General features: G+C 44.9%; 1 protein-coding gene across 1 annotated transcript in view; it reads right to left on the bottom strand.

Annotated features, from left to right (window-relative positions):
• TTLL12 (tubulin tyrosine ligase like 12) overlaps positions 1-17,659 on the bottom strand; it is a 248,707-nt gene that overhangs the window by 149,745 nt on the left and 81,303 nt on the right. Inside the window, exons 4-5 of the mRNA XM_030213875.1 lie at positions 13,728-13,887; positions 4,316-4,449 (exon numbers count right to left, since the gene is read on the bottom strand). Coding sequence (XP_030069735.1) covers positions 4,316-4,449; positions 13,728-13,887 — 294 coding nt within the window. The remainder of the gene's footprint in view (positions 1-4,315; positions 4,450-13,727; positions 13,888-17,659) is intronic.

The following is a 17,659-nucleotide window of genomic DNA, read 5'->3' as shown; positions in this document are numbered from 1 at the left end:
TTTAAAGCGTTCCAGACTGCTCGCAACGCCAGGAGATTGATCTGAAGACCTTTTTCCTGGAGGGACCAAACTCCTTGAGTGTGAAGCCCATCTACATGAGCTCCCCAGCCCAGGAGAGATGCATCCATTGTCAGCACTTTTTGTGGCTGAGGAATTTGAAAAGGACGTCCCAAGGTCAAATTGGATTGAATTGTCCACCATATCAGGGAATTGTGAAAAACGGTGGACAACTGGACTGCATCCTCTAGATCCCCTGCAGTTTGATACCACTGGGAAGCTAGGGTCCATTGAGCTGATCTCATGTGAAGACAAGCCATGGGTGTCACATGAACTGTGGAGGCCATATGGCCTAGAAGTCTCAACATCTGCCGAGCTGTGATCTGCTGAGACGTTCTAGCCATGGAAACTAGAGGCAGAAGATTGTCTGCCCTCGCTTCTGGAAGATAGGCCTAAGCCATCTGTGAGTTCAGTAGAGCTCCTATGAATTCCAGTTTCTGAACCGGGAAAAGATGGGACGGGGTAATTTATAACAAACCCGAGTAGCTCCAGCAGTTGAATAGTCATCTGCATGAACTGTAGAGCTCCTGCCTCTGAGGTGTTCTTCACCAGCCAATCGTTGAGGTAAGGGAACACATGCACTCCCAGTCTGCGTAGCGACGCTGCTACTACCACCAGGCATTTTGTAAAGACCCTGGGCGCAGACAATACTGGAAATGCTGCGCTCCCAGACGGAATCAAAGATACTTCCTATGAGCTGGAAGTATCGGGATCTGTGTATAAACATCCTTTAAGTCCAGAGAGCATAGCCAATCGTTTTCCTGAATCATGGGAAGCAGGATGCCCAGGGAAACCATCCTGAACTTTTGTGGAAGTAGGAATTTGTTCAGGGCCCTTAGGTCTAGGATGGGACGCATCCCCCCTGTTTTCTTTTGCACAAGAAAGTACCTGGAATAGAATCCCTGCCCTTCTTGCCCTGGTGGAACGGGCTCGACCGCATTGGCGCTGAGAAGGGCGGAGCATTCTTCTGCAAGTACCTCCCTGTGCTGGAAGGACTGAGCTCCCGGTGGGCAATTTGGAGGTCTGGAGATCAAATTGAGGGAGTATCCTAACCGGACTATTTGAAGAACCCACCAATCGGAGGTTATGAGAGGTGAAAAAATGTTAACCTTCCCCCGACCGGTAATTCGTCTGGTACGGACACCGTTATAGCGGCGATGCTCAGCTGGAGCCAGTCAAAAGCCCGTCCCTTGCTTTTGCTGGGGAGCTGCAGGGGCCTGCCTTGGCGCACGCTGTTGACGAGAACGAGCGCACTGGGGATGAGCCTGAGAAGGCTGTTGAGAAGGAGGATTGTACCTACGCTTGTATTAAGCATAGGGAGCATTCCTCCTTCCCCAGAAAAATTGTCTACCTGATGAGGTAGTAGCAGAAGGCGCCCGGCGGGAGAGATTGCCCAAGCGGTTTCCTCTGAGTGATCTGATCGACCACTTGTTCGACTTTCTCACCAAAAATATTATCCCCCCAGCAAGAAGTATCCGCAATCCGCTGCTGGACTCGATTGTCCAGGTCAGAGGCATGCAGCCATGAGAGTCTGCGCATCACTATACCTTGGGCAGCGGTTCTGGATGCAACATCAAAAGAATCGTAAGCACTCCTGGACAGGAATTTACGACACGCCTTCTGCTGCCTGACCACTTCCTGAAAAGGCTTGGCCTGCTCCAGAGGGAGCTTATCAACCAAGTCCGCCAGTTGCTTCACCGTGTTCCGCAAGTGAATGCTCATGTAGAGCTGGTAAGATTGAATTTTGGCCACAAGCATAGAGGACTGATAGGCCTTTCTCCCATAAGAGTCCAAGGTTCTAGATTCTCTCCACGGGGACGCCGAGGCAAAATCTCTAGAACTCCTGGCTCTCTTGAGAGCGGAATCCACAACCATAGAGTCGTGAGGTAACTGCGACGTCATCAACTCAGGTTCTCTGTGAATCCGATATTGGGACTCAGCTTTCTTGGGAATGGTGGGATTATTTAGTGGTTTCATCCAGTTCCGCATAAGTCTCTCCTTGAGCACATTATGCAAAGGAACCGTGGATGACTCAGGTGGCAAAGGATAGTCAAGGACCTCGAGCAAATCAGTCCTGGGCTCATCCTCAGATACCACAGGGAAGGGAATAGTCACAGACATTTCCCGGGCAAATGAAGAGAAAGAAAGACTCTCCGGGGGAGAAAGCTTTCTTTCTGGAGAAGGAGTAGGATCAGAGGGAAGACCACAGACTCCTCAGAAGAGAATACCTGGGATCTTGCCATTCATCCCACGAGGCATCCTCATCGGTATCGGACAAGAGTTCCTTAACTGCAGTCTGAAACTGGGGCCGTCTTGACGCTGAGGAATCATGCCCTCGATGGCAATGTCGAGAAGTCGACACCCATGCCAGCGGCGATGAAGCTCCCTCCAGCGATGTCGATGGGGCGTCAACCTGGGTGGCAGCCGAGGCTGATTCCGCAGGCGGCTCTGGCGTCAGAGACCTCACCACAGGCGGAAAGCCAGCTGCCACTTCTATCAACAGTACGGAGGGCGCAAGCACCCCCGGTACCGGAGCAGACTGACGCAGCAATCCTTCCAGAAGGCCTGGAAGAATGGCTTGGATGCGCTCGTCCAGATTCGCTGTCGAGGAAGGCTGCGGGGCCGGTGCAGGAATCTGCGGCAGAATCTGTAGAGGTTGAGGAAGTGGTACCGGGCTGCCCGAAGACTGATGCACCAACACCTCTTGGATGGAGGGTGAGTGTTCCTCCCGGCGTTGACGTTTCACGGGTGCCGAATCCTTTGACGCCCCGGAGCTCCCAGTACCGTGCTTAGAAGGAGACCGATGATGGTGCTTCTTAACCTTCACTCGATGCACGTCATCGATACTCCTCGGTACCGACGAAGAGGACGTGGAATCCACCTTGGGGTATGGTCCGAGAGTGGTAGGTCCCGGTGGGCCTGCCCAGCAGGAGTCTTTGAGACAGGTGGAGACCCACTCGACGGCTCACTGCTCCCAGTGTGTGATGGACTCCGGACAGCCATTACCTGCGCTCCTGAAGTCGATGCCATCCCTGGTGCTGACATCGACACCGCTGACCTCGGTACCCGCTGTCAACGTCGAGGAACCGGACGAAGCTCCGAAAAAGTCGGTCCCAAAGAGCTAGTCTCGACGCCTGTGTCCGCTTTTTCAAGCTAAGACACAACTTACATGCGTTTGGACAATGGTCGGACCCAAGGCACTGAAGACACCACGCATGGGGGTCGGTACCCGAGATCGTCCGGTTGCACCGAGTACACTTCTTGAAGCCGCTGGGAGTCCTTGATGACATGGACGGAAAAATAGCGGCGGCGAAGTCAAAGTTCTCGATTGTGCCAATTAAAAAGGCACAAAAATGAGAAAACGCGTACGGCCGCGACAAAAATGAATGGAAACTTAAAGGGGCCAAACTAAGAAATAAAGGAGTTTTTTTTTTTTTTAACTTTGAAGACGGGGTAAAAAATAAACGAAAAGGAAGAGAAAAAATATACCAAAATGGACGGCGAAAACCGAAGGCTCTTTCACTGGGCCAAGGAGACCAACAAGCAGCCACTCTCTACCGCAGAAAAAGAAAGAAACGAACAGGGCTCTCGCGCGACAGGTGGGAAGACGGCCGGGCATGCGCACTGAGCACGCCCTGCACGCTGGAAGGCTCTGGCCAACTTTGTTGCTATGGAAGATTTCCGTTCCTGGGCCGCCGTGGACGCCGACCCAGTTGTGAGAACAAGCAGCCTGCTTGTCCTCGGAGAAAGATTTTTACTGGTTGTGCCTATATCTAAGTCTGATTGTCTCTCTTATTTCCAGCCCCTAGGGCTGAAGTGTCCTCTCCTCCCACGGGACAGATGGGACATTACATTACCTTCGCCCAAATTAGCTCATTATGAAAACTAGAAAAGCAGCCTTTTATTTCCTAGCACCGAAACTCGATTTACCTCCTGCTGTTAGATCGGAATTAGCTTTCACTCGTTTAAATTATTATTGAAAACTCATTTTTTAAATTAGCTTATAATGCTTCTCCAACTGGGTAACATTCAATTGTATTCACTGCCCATTCTGTAGTACAAGCATGCAGTGTCCAACGTCATCCTGATTGCATGCTGATTTTGCCTGCTACAGTACTGACATATAGAGCCTTTTGTTGTATTTGTCTGATTAAACTTAAATAAGAGAAGACCATCAAAACCCACTTTAGATCTATAATACTTTGAATATAACCATAAAATAATAAAAACAAAAACAAAAAGTACATTAAGTGTGTACCTGGTAATGACTTTCAGGTGGCTCAGGCACATGGCAACTGACGTTGGTTAAATCAACTGGCTTCCAAGGTAACAGCATACATTTTCTGATTAAAGGATCAGACACTCCATAGGTATAGTCTCGTGATACTTCATCTACAGTATAAAGAAAATTCAGTTTTTACAAACATTACTATTTTACTTACATAAAGATACCTCCGAACTGCAAGGCCATTGGCCTTCCACAACTCACATCTGTGCTTTCCAACCCAATTTCTTCTATTATTATTTTTTTTTGTTACATTTGTACCCCGTGCTTTCCCACTCATGGCAGGCTCAATGCGGCTTACATATGAACTAAGATATCCAATTCTGTCTGTCTCATGATGCAAACTGATTCAGAGTTATCTGTATTTGTTTAAGTTAAGATCTTCAAACCAGTTAACTGCAATCTTTTTCTTCTCCCCCAGAGCAAAAATTTTCATTTTAGTTCAGTTCCTTTCCTGAGAAATCCTGTCTAAATTTATAAATCATTTATCTCATGAATTCACTTTGGAGCACATAGTATTACTCTCTCAGACTGAAAGCGAACTACAATTCATCCATTTAGCGCTGAATTTTCAGAGTCCACTAAGACTGCAAAGTTCTACATTCCAGGTGATCTACAGTCAGAGCTAAAGAATATAGACAAGCTAAACTGAAGCAGCAGTACTCATTTGAAAATTTCCAGTATCTCACCTTGCCTGTGTCTTTATTGTGTTTCATTAATAAAGACTAAAAGCAGGAATATCATTGATCATACAACAAAAATATCACAAAATCTAGTCAATTTCTCTTTTTTTGTCTTTTCACTGGAAGCTCAAGGCACTTTACATTCAGGTATAGAGGTACAGTATATATTTTCCTATCCATGGACAGCTTAGGATCTTAGGGCCATATTTACTAATGTGCGTTAATTTAACACAATTTAAATAATACAAGCCATGTTATACTTAATAGGGTCTATATACTTTCCCTCAAACAGGACTGCCCACTAAGGTGTGAAAAATGGTTGCCTATGATGGTTGTTCTATACCCTCTGACACCCAATCACCAAAACAGGACCTTTGAAAGAGGAAGGTGACCTCATCAGGGATCACAGAGTGAGTAGTCCATGCTACTGTCGGTAACAGCAAGGGTGCTTCTAAGCCTTCATATGGCTGCTAGCTGGTTAGCCCTTACCATCCACAGCTGGTTTTATCCCTTAAGATTGAATGGGGCACTGGCTGATCTGGCAACAGGCATGCTGCAAAACCCTATCTAAACACACACACTCCTTCTGTATCAAACTAACAGCACAGGGAAAGCTGAAATGCTGGTGAGATTGCCATCCTCTACTGGAAAAGAAGAAAATTTACTTCAGCCATGGGAGGAATTGAATAGCTTATGCAGAGAAAACTTGATGCTGCTGCTCCAGCAACCACAAGATGCAGTTTGTAATCAGTCAGTGGGCGTGCATTTCTGGCATCTACAAATGTCAGATCAAAAGCCTGCTCAATAATAAAATTTTAGGCCAAACTTGAAAGTGGAATGGGCGAGGCTAACACTCGTGACTTTAACGATGGAATTCCAGAGGTTAAGGAAGAGTTTAACAATTAATGGCTAGTAGACTCAGGTCAGATTTTAGATGGAGGAGAAATAGAATATTAAGTTAGGTAAAAACTAGACAGGTTTATAGTAGAGGAAGATGTAGCTTCTGGTGTAACCAAGGGAGATAATACCAATTGCTTATCATGGAACCTTGATGACTATTGGAGTTGTGTCACTAAACGAGAGGCTGGACCTCTAGACAAAGCTACTTGGAGTAGGAAAATTTACTGCCCCCATCTCTCTGACTTTAAATGCTACCACTGGTAAGATGGCTATCAATATTCTGTTACTGTCCTGCAATGGCTGGTGCTATGCTCTTGGGTCCAACCTTGATGTCAAGTAATTCATCTTATGCTGTGCATTCGTAAAGCTGGCCAATTACTTGCTCCTTATTAGGTTCCAGCTCCAAGAATGCTAAATGACCCTTTAATGATGAAGGATCACTAGTGGTTGTTGTGGTTCAGCACCAAAGATTTTGATATTGAGGGACTCGATGAGTGGGCTTTGAAGTTGGACTGACGACAGACCAACTTCAGTTTTAAGGATTGACGTTTCAGAGCAGATGCCACACTTGGGGCCACCAATCTCTATGGCAAGACAAGGCACACAATGTCTGTGATGGTTAGTTCTGAGTAGTGTCAAGTTTGCAAAATCAGAAACCATATGAAGCCAGTGGCATTCTTTTCTACCACTATGTAGTAAATACAGATACAAAAAATAAAAGCATGAAATTGCAACAAAAAGGGAAGCTGACCAAGGTCAATGAATAAGCCTCACTGAAGCCATTCTGAACTTGCTTCCCTTGTGGCTGCGGTGAAAGAAGGACCCCCTCCCATGCCAGCCAGTCCCAGTCTGGTACTATTAAAAAAAACAAAAATAAAATCCCAGACCCAGCCTCCGCCCTTCAAAAAGTACACTAATACTGAAATTGTACATAAAAGGAGTAGAAATATGACGGAGGTGGTATGAACTGTGGTAGAAACGTCTTGAGAATAAACAAATCATGTCTGATGAGCTTCGTGGGCAAGAAACGACTTAACATATACGGAACTTCCCATCCTCCTGCCCTCTTGTACACCTCCTAAGTGGAGCTTTTCAGACTTATATAGAGTAAGTTTTCAAAAACCCCTCCTGAGAGTCATTAGGACATCATCCACTTCTGTGGCTGCTTAGTCTTTGGTCTATAAAGAAAATGACCACTACCCCCCCCCCTACACACACACCTTCCTCTATTACTGGTACACATATATACCACAACAGTCAAAATCTCCCCAGTTTTCTCTAAGGTAATGGGCATAGTCAGCTATCTTTGTACCAAGAAGGCAAGTTATCAAGCAATCATTAGACCCACCAGTCACCCAATCTGCATATCTAATGATGGAGTTGTCAAATAATGAGAGCAGTTCTCTCGTCCCATCCAGGAATCCACCCCTGGAGATACATTCCTGGTGTGAGAGGATACAATTACATGGAGGATAGATCTAGCTGAAGTATCATTTCCTGACAGACCAAGACAATAGTTTGAAGGTGCAAGATCAGCTGAAAAGACTATGACAAAGCCTGCATGAAAGTCGAGATGGAACCAAAAAATTCTCCTCTGTATATTTATTTCCAAGTCTACCATGATAGCCTCCAGAAACTGGCTTCATTCTGAAAGCTAGCTGTTCTTTGCAATGGGTACACATAGATGATTTTCCACTAACAGGCGGAAAGTCATATGTGTGACACTGTGCAAAAGATCAGAAAGCCAACATTGTACTGCTGTCTGCACCTTTACATTAATTATAAAAAGTTAGGTTATATTTCGTTGCTTTTTTGGTTTACTCCATTTGTCAATGGCCTATAACATTTGAGTAAAAAAAAAAAAAAGAAAATTTAGTCAGGTGAATTTGGCCTGAAGAAAGAACCATTTGTGGAAAGCCGAATGCGGAGTACCTCAAGGATCACCACTACCACCGACCGTCTTCAATCTAATTATTTATTTATTACATTTGTATCCCGCGCTTTCCCGCTTATCGCAGGCTCAATGCGGCTTATGATAACACCACTAGCCAAGTCCTTAGCCAACCAAGGCCTCAACCCATTCATCTATGCAGACAACGTCATAATTTACATACCCTACAAACATGACCTGACAGAAATCTCCAATGAAATCAAGCTCAGCCTACATATCATGAACTCATGGGCAAATGCATTTCAACTAAAACTCAATACAGATAAAACACACTGTCTCAACCTCTCATCCCAACACAGTACATACAAACCCACAAACATAAGCACCCCAGACCACACTCTCCCTATCTCATACAGCCTGAAAATACTCGGCGTTACTATAGACCGCAACCTCATACTTGAGGGCCAAGTTAACGCTACAACAAAGAAAATGTTCCACGCAATGTGGAAACTCAAACGTGTGAGACCATTCTTCCCGAGGGAAACATTCCGCAATTTGATACAAACAATGGTACTAAGCCATGCAGACTACTGCAATGGACTATATAAAATAGGAATAATCTCCGGATATGAACACCGCCGACAAAACGACAAAAACACCAACAACAGCAACAAACTCCACCACCGAAGAAACAGACAATTAATAAAAATAAATACATCAAACCATCCCTTGGAACCATATCACACAATCCAACTAGGATACATCAATGCAAGGTCAGCAGTAAGCAATTCAGTAGACATTCGAGACTGGATCATCACAGACAAACTAGACCTCCTATTTATCACAGAAACCTGGTTCCATAGTCCCACAGATCCCGCCATCCTAGAAACGTGCCCACCAAACTACAAAATCACCCATTGGACAAGAAATGGAAAAAAAAGAGGAGGTGGAATAAGAAATGGAAAAAAAAGAGGAGGTGGAATAGCTATAATTTATAAACCCGAATTCACCATCACAGTCACGGGTGAATCTACCTCCCCACAACTCGAAATTGCATCGACAAGAATCAACCATCCAAACTTAACAGAACACCTTAACACAATCCTATTCTACAGGCCTCCAGGAAAATGGCAAGACTCCCATACACAACTCATGGATTTCATCTCGAACTCCTGCGTATCTGCCTCAAACATCCTTATACTAGGAGACATCAACCTACACATGGAAGACGACACCTTACCAAACACACGAGAATTCAAAGAATTCCTACAACTCTGGGAACTGCAAGCACCTAACATGTTACCAACCCATGAAAAAGGACACACAATAGATATCATAACGAACAAATTCGACTCGAACTCTACTATCATACTCACAGACACAAGATGGACACCCACACTATGGTCAGACCACCATAAGCGAATGTCACTCTCTGCTGGCGAAAAACAAACTCAAACACGCCCAACAAACGTGAGCGAACAACATACACAACGAGAGGAAAAATAGACCCCACAACATTCTGGGAACAGATCTACCAGAACGAATGGACAACAAACGCTGACACCATCCAATTCCTCCAAGAATGGGACGACCTATGTACAATAACATTAGACAAAATCGCCCCAATCCAAACTAGAACATCACACAGGAAAAAAGCAAACCCATGGTTCACCGAAGAGCTGAAAAAACTTAAAACGCAAGTCAGAAAACTAGAACGAGCTTGGAACAAAAAGAAAGACGAACAAACACTAAACGATTGGAAACTACTTCGAAGAAAATACAAATACACCATAAAACAGACAAAAAGACTACATTACAAAACAATAATAGGACCCACTACAAAGACACACACAAACTCTTTAACCTTGTGAACAAACTGCTAGATACCACACCAGTTACAAACAACGGCAAAGATATGCCAGACGTCGACAACCTCGTGAGGTACTTCAAGGAGAAAATTATACTACTATGACAAAAAATACCCGCTACTACTATAGAATACGCCACTTCTCTGGACTGTCTAGATCCAGAAGAAGAAACATACCCAGCAGACAGAATCTGGACTGAATTTGAACCAATATCAGAAGACCTCATCTCAATGACTCTCAAAAGATATGCCAAATCCAACTGCAAACTAGATACATGCCCAAATAACCTCATGAAATCTTCTCCTCAAGAATTCATAATAGACCTAACGATCCATATAAACTACATGCTACAAAACGGACTCTTCCCAAAAGAAAAAGGAAAAATCTTACTCACCCCAATTCCTAAAGATACAAAGAAAAACACAAGCGAAATAACCAACTACAGGCCAGTAGCATCCATTCCACTAATAACCAAGATAACCGAAGGAATGGTAACCAAACAACTCACAAACTATCTAAACAAACATTCAATACTGCACGATGCCCAATCAGGATTCCGGTCGAACCATAGCACTGAAACAGTATTAGTCACCCTTATGACCAAATTTAAACAAATCATAGCAACTGGTAACAACATACTCCTACTACAATTTGATATGTCAAGTGCATTTGACATGGTCGACCACGAAATCTTACTGCACATACTGGAATACTTTGGCATTGGAGGAAACGTCCTGAACTGGTTCAAGGGTTTCCTAACATTGCGTTCGTATCAAGTCACATCAAATTCAACCACGTCCAAGGCATGGACACCTGAATGTGGAGTTCCACAAGGATCACCCCTCTCACCAACTATCTTCAACCTTATGATGATCCCTCTAGCAAAACTACTATCAAACCATAACCTTAACCCACACATATACGCCGATGATGTGACGATATACATCCCCTTCAAACAAGACATCAAAGAAATCGTCACGAAATCAATCAAAGTATATATATCATGAACACCTGGGCAGATGCATTCCGTCTGAAACTAAATGCAGAAAAAACCAAATGTGTCGCATGCTCGAGGACCTTGGCATACTGTCAGGCTTCTTCCCCGGGAGCACTGGGTTCGTGAGCCCATGGGCCACTACCGTGGAGCGGCAGTGGCAGGCAAGATCACCTCCAAGGTAGAGATGAGACAAAACTGGACCGGAACCCCGGACTGGAGTTCTACACCGGAATACACGGAACTGGAACGCACCGGACGGGTGCGCACTGGAGTGGAGCCCGCTGGACTGGAACACACTGGAGGGCCCCACAGGACTGGAACATACAGGAGTGAAACCCGCTGGACTGGAACATACTGGACCTAGGCTTCACCTACGCTTGACCACCTTTCCCCGAGGTTGAGCCCTCAGGTTCTGGCAGCCGGTAGGACTTACAGAAAAACCCGGAACTGGAACTTGCAAGCAGGAACAGCAGGAATGAAGATCCAGGAGTGCCCCCTGGCACCTAGGCGCAGGCAAGGCCGACAGGCAGGGACTGTCCGGGTTCTGGCAGTCGGCAGGTTTAAACACAATGACTAGTAAACTGTACCTAGGCTAATAGAAACGCTATACCCAGGCAAACCAGTCATACACAAGAAACATACACAGAGCACGCTCAGGAGACTTGAAAGCTATACACCAGCTAACAACAAAGCTGTGCCCAAGCTAACAAGTCATGCACTGGAAACAAACACAGAGCACTAGCAAAGCTATACACAGGCTAACAAGCCACACGGTGCCTAAGCTATCTAGTCAAACATAGAAACTCACACAGAGCAAACACTGAAACAGTGTACAGAGCACTCTATACACCAGGGCCCTAAATGAAATGCAAAGGCCAGGGCTGTAGTCTCTAAGTGATTAATAAAGCCCTTCCACACCAGAGGCACAGCTGCAGCAATCACCTTGCATCCAAACAGAGGCTTGACACACAGAGAAGTCAGCCCAGCGGGAGCCATCTTGGATCCTGGCATAGAGGAGTCGGCGGCAGCCATCTTGGAAAAGGCATAGCCCACACAGGTGAGGTTTCAGTAGGGCAATCAGCACACAGAGCCAGAGAGAAACTAAGACAGAGACAGACACAGAGACAAGCAGAAGCCAGCACAGCCACTGACTCCCAGAAACAGAGTAAGTCTGAGGGTGGTCACGGCCACAGACGTAACAAAATGCCTAATACTCACCTCCCAATACAATACAAATGAATTCAACGAGATAAGCACACCAAACCAAAACCTTCCAATCTCAGAAACTCTAAAAATTCTGGAGTCACTATTGACCGCCACCTAACTCTAGAAACTCACACAAATACACAACCAAGAAGATGTTCCACTGCATGTGGAAATTGAAAAGGATTAAACCATTCTTCCCAAGATTCGTCTTCCGCAACCTAGTGCAATCCCTCGTCCTAAGCCATCTGGATTACTGTAACTCACTATACACAGGCTGTAAAGAGCAAGTGACGAGGAAACTGCAAACAGCCCAGAACACAGCAGCCAGACTCATCTTTGGAAAACCAAATATGAAAGGGCAACTCCACTACTAAAGCAACTACACTGGCTTCCACTTAAGGAACGCGTCACTTTCAAGGTATGCACACTAGTCCACAAGATCATTCATGGTGAAGCCCCTGCCTATATGTCCGAGTTGATAGACCTTCCAACCAGAAATGCTAAAAGATCATCCAGAACATACCTCAACCTCCACTTCCCTAATTGCAAGGACGTGAAATACAAGACGCTACACGCGTCAACCTTTTCTTACACAAGCACGCAACTTTGGAATACACTGCCGCGCAACCTAAGAATGACTCACGAACAAGCCTCCTTCCGCAAATTACTGAAGACTCATTTGTTTGAAACAATTTATGGCAAGAGCCAAACACATAGAGTCCACACTCACTGATCATCAATGCTCCATACATCCACTCCTAACCCTCATCCCCCGTAATTCCACATCACTCATATATTACTCACAGGAATATGTACACCATATATCTCTGTGTCTTAACACTGCCCTTTAAGCTTCCCACTGTCTCTTCCCAACGTTTCAATGTTGATCTCCCATTGTCGTATTCTTAATGATTCTTCGATGGTTTCACAAAACTTGCACAATGTAACCTATAACCAAGTTATTACAAATGTATTTCCACTATTCATGTCTTATTGTAAGCCACACTGAACCCGCAAAGAGGTGGGAAAATGTGGGATACAAATGCAATAAATAAATAAATATATGCGGGATGCAAAGAACAACTCATTAAAAAACTTCAAACCACTCAAAACATAGCAGCTAGGCTAATATTTGGAAAAAAGTGATTCGAAAGCGCCAAACCCCTATGAGAAAAACTACACTGGCTACCAATAAAAGAACGTATTGCTTTCAAAATATTCACCCTGATCCATAAAATCATCTACGGTGAAGCCCCGGGCCACATGACAGACCTCATAAACCTACCAACAAGAAACACAATCAGATCAACACGAACATACCTAAATCTCCACTACCCAAGCTGCAAAGGACTCAAATACAAACTAACATATGCATCCAGCTTCTCCTACATCAGCACACAACTGTGGAACGCACTACCAAAAGCCGTGAAAACAACGTATGACCACCTAAACTTCCGGAAATCACTAAAAAAAACAACCTGTTTAAAAGGCATACCCTGTCGACCCAACCTAGATGCCTAAACCTTGCAACACAACAAAACCAAAGCTTGAAACAGACATTGCATAACTCTTCCTCCCTATGAATCCCCACTTGTCTATAACAGTGAACCTTCTTCGACCACTATAACTGTTTGTACTTATTTCTCTACTGGAGATGGCAAACGCCTCTACGGTACTATGTAAGCCACATTGAGCCTGCAAATAGGTGGGAAAATGTGGGATACAAATGTTGCAAATAAATAAAAGATAGCAAACAGCTCTACTCATTTTAGGAGAGAATAGATGTCCATTTTCTTCCTGAAATGGGAACTTTTTCTATGAAATCCTGAAGAATGCATACCACCATTTTCAAGATTTTGAAGGGGCCAGAGAAGAGTGTAAGCAATTTCTTGTTCCATATAAAAGAAGGGGGCTGTTCCAAACGTAGGATTATCAGAATGTTGAATTCGGGATCCAAACTCATCCATTATATACCACACTGGAACCTTTTCTTCTGCAGTCTAAAAGTAAAAAGCAGATAAAAACTTGTAAGTATAGCATATACAATGAGGAAAGAGGCAAAAATCTGCCACTGCTGAAATATGCAAAGTGAAAACAGGGTAACATTATCGAAAATACAACTGAATAGGAGAATCAATCTGCTCTTGTAGTCTACCAAATCTTTTTCCTAATCTTGAACTGAGATGGATTAGAGAGAGGAAAGCTTCCTCTAATCAGGGGTGACAAGAGAAGGTGAGAGAAAAAAAGAGGGGAGGGGTTTGGTATAGCTTTAGACATATTGTGAGGGAGACAGTAGGAACCTTCCCCCCCACTCCACCCCACACAGCTAACCCAGGAGACTCTGGAAAAGAGGAAAAGTACCAAGGAAATGGAAATTAAAGATGTAAAAGAAAAATCCCTGCTCCACAGAAGTCACAATCCAATAATAATTTCATATAATTCCCTAAAAAGAGTAAGATGATTCCCAGAGGTAAATTCCAGGGGTTGAGGCACCTCCTTATCAGAAACTTGGTGCAGAGAATTTTGAACTTGTAACGGAATTTATAATGTACAATTAAAGCAGTCATCTACTGGACTGTTAGTATTCAAACCAAATGTGTAACAACGAGGAGAAATAACCTGCTTTCCTTTAGTCCCTCCAGACTGGCCAAAGAAAAAGAACCAATAGACTTAGCCAGCAACAAATAAGAAACCCATTAACCGCTGTGCAGTACCATCAACAATGAAAAACGGTTGGGACCTGGGCAGGTGTGGAGAGAATAAGGTAAAGCAAATTAGCAGGTAAGATCTAATTTCTCCTTCATTAGCGTCCTTCCGGACCGGCCCAGGATCTGACTGATGGGAAGTAACAAAACAGTACTTAAGGGAGAGATCCCAGCAAACCTGCTGAGAGAACCCTTGCACCAAAAACTGCTTCCTGACGACACTGCGCATCTAGCTTGTAACGCTTACAGAATGAATGCAAGGAAGACCAAGTCGCTGCCTTACAAATGTCTAAAGGTGGTACCAAAAAGTGATCCGCCCAAGAAGCATTTTGCCCCCTAGTAGAGTGGGCCTTGACTCCATTCAGCACTGGCTTCCCAGAGAGAAGGTAAGCGGAAGCTATCATCTTCATAAGCCACTAGAAATGGTGGGCTTAGAAGCCGCTAACCCCTTACGGGAACCTCCAATGAGCAGAAACAGACGGTCTGAACAACGAAATTCCTCCGTAACCTTTAGGTAGTGCTTAAGAACTCTCTTAACGTCAAGAGTCCGCAATTGTCGCTGGTCTTCCTCCAGTTCTGAAGACCAGCGAAGACTGCGGACTCTTGATGTTAGGTTCTTCAGAACCAGAGGAAGAACCTAAGACAGGAAAAAACTACTGACTGAGAGAGACGAAACCACGATACACTTTAGGAAGAAAAGAAGGAACGGGATGCAACACCACTTTCTCTTTAGAAAACTCCTAAAATGGCAACTTACAGGAAAGCTTGCAACTCAGACGCTCTCCTAGCCGAAGCAATGGCTACCAAAAATAATGTTTTGAGCATCAAATCCTTAACAGAACAAGCAGTCAACAGCTCAAACGGAGAGCTAGTCAGGACCAAAAGAACCATATTAAGGTCCCAGGCCGGAAAGATAGCCCTAGAGGGAGAACGAGGAGACAGACACCCTTCAAAAAAACGCAAAATATCCAGATGACTAAAGGTATCGTGTAAAATGAGTTTATCTTGTTGGGCAGACTGGATGGACCATACAGGTCTTTATCTGCTGTCATTTACTATGTTACTATATATGACCTTGCCCTGCACGTGCCCCCGAAAGCAAGACAAAGCCGCAACTTGCACTTTAAGAGAAGTGAGAGCCAAGTCTTTATCAAACCCATGTTGCAAAAAACCCAACAGCTCTGCTACGGAAGCTTGCAAGGGAGAAACGTCCCTATCAACACGGCATGCCTCAAAATCCGCCACGTTCTAATGTAATGCAGGGACGTCAATTGAAGTCGCGATCGAAGCATGGTGGAAATTACCTTAGAACAGTAACCTCTCTTCATCAGCCGAGCACATTCAAGAGCCAGGCCGTAAGACAAAACAGAGCAGGGTCTGGATGAAGAACAGGTCCCTGTATCAGAAGACCAGGAGTGTCTGGAAACTGGAGAGGAAGGTCGACAAGGAGGCACATGAGATCCGGTTACCACAGTCTGCAGGGCCAATCCAGAGCTATCAAGATCACGAGGCCTTCATGCACTTCGATCCACTGGATGAGCCGTCCCAGAAGTGGCCACTGAAGAAACATATACAGAAGGCCCAACGGCTACGGCTGTAGGAGAGCATCCACTCCCTCCCGCTCAGAGATCTTTTCTGCAACTGAAGAAACGGGGCAATTTTGTGTTGAGACCTGTGGCTAAGAGATCCATGATCGGTAGTCATCAATGATCCTGAACATCTCGAAGAACTGCGTCTCCATCAACAGAGACCATATTGCGCTTAGTCACAGCCGAGACTACCACATCCACCATGAGTATTTAAGAAGAGACTTGTCTGCATCTGGAACTGGATAAAGACGCATTACAGACCTAGCTGGACAAAAAAGAGAATCCGTAACATCCCACTGAGCCTGAATGATGTCCTAATATCCTGGTGCATAGGGAAAATTTTCTCTGGACGCCTAATGCCCTTAACAAGCAGATCCACCTTACGGCCCTCTAGGAACATGGGTTGCTTGTCCTCAAAATGAAAGTGGTTGTCACCAATGAAATAAGTTCCTTTAGGTCCTCCTTGTGGAAAATTCTAACCACCGAAGGATCCTGCCCCGAGAGTAAAGATTCCGCTTCTGGGTCAGCAGGACCAGGTTCCTCCAACAACTGCTGTTCTCCTAACATATCTTCCTCTTCCAGAGAGGGCATGTCCAAATCTGGATCAGAAGCTTGGTCCTTCTCTAGATCCCAGGACCTCCTAGCTCTCTTTGCAGGAGCCACTTGCCTAGTTAAGGTCCTTCCAGAAGGGGCAGAAGCAGGACCAGATTTCTTTAATAAAAAGGCTTGTTACATTTGAAGGACAAACTCAGGAGGGAAACCTCCCTCCTGGAGTCCTAATTGCTCTGGCAGAACTACTGTCGACCGTTCTGCTGACTGGAGCAGTAAAGATGAGGGACAGTTCTCCGAGACAATAGAAGCTGGTAAAATGGCAGCTTTTCCCACCAAGATGGGAGAGCTAACTGTCTCTGCAGTGAGAGCAGAAGCAGCTGCGACCACTGCAGGAGGGGCCGACTTAGAAGGGCCAGCCGCAGGAGAAACCTCCAGAGCTGTGCAATATTTACAAATGGTGATCACTCCGACACTAACAGCACATTTCCAAAGCTTCTCCGCTATAGCGTGGCTCCTGTTTCTTATTTAAAGTGACAAAAAAAAACAAAACAAAACATAGTACTTGCGGTTAAGACACAGAGGAAAGTCAAACCACTGCTAAAACTGGTGGAAACAAGCTGCCCTGCTCATTCGAGCCCAGGTTGTTGTTCTTTTTTTTTTAATTATACAAATGTAGCTGCCTCTCCCCAAGCTCAAACACTCTTCCAACTGAAGAGGTTGAGCACTTCCCATAACCAACAGAAGCGGCTAATGCTGCCAGGAGACAGCGAGAGGAAATTAGGGAGAGGGACTCTGAACCCCCGCGTATAGCACCCTGAGGCTCAAGGAGATCCCCGCGGACCTCAGCTTCCAACTACTAGAATCACCGGTGCACAGAAAGGAAAAGAAAAAGTTAAAGTGCCAATTCCCTTAAATTTATATTTATT

Source organism: Microcaecilia unicolor, chromosome 9 (assembly GCF_901765095.1).
Source record: "Microcaecilia unicolor chromosome 9, aMicUni1.1, whole genome shotgun sequence".
In the NCBI taxonomy this organism is placed as follows: domain Eukaryota; kingdom Metazoa; phylum Chordata; class Amphibia; order Gymnophiona; family Siphonopidae; genus Microcaecilia; species Microcaecilia unicolor.
The sequence above is the reverse complement of the archived record's forward strand: the minus strand, read 5'-3'. Positions and strand labels throughout refer to the sequence as shown.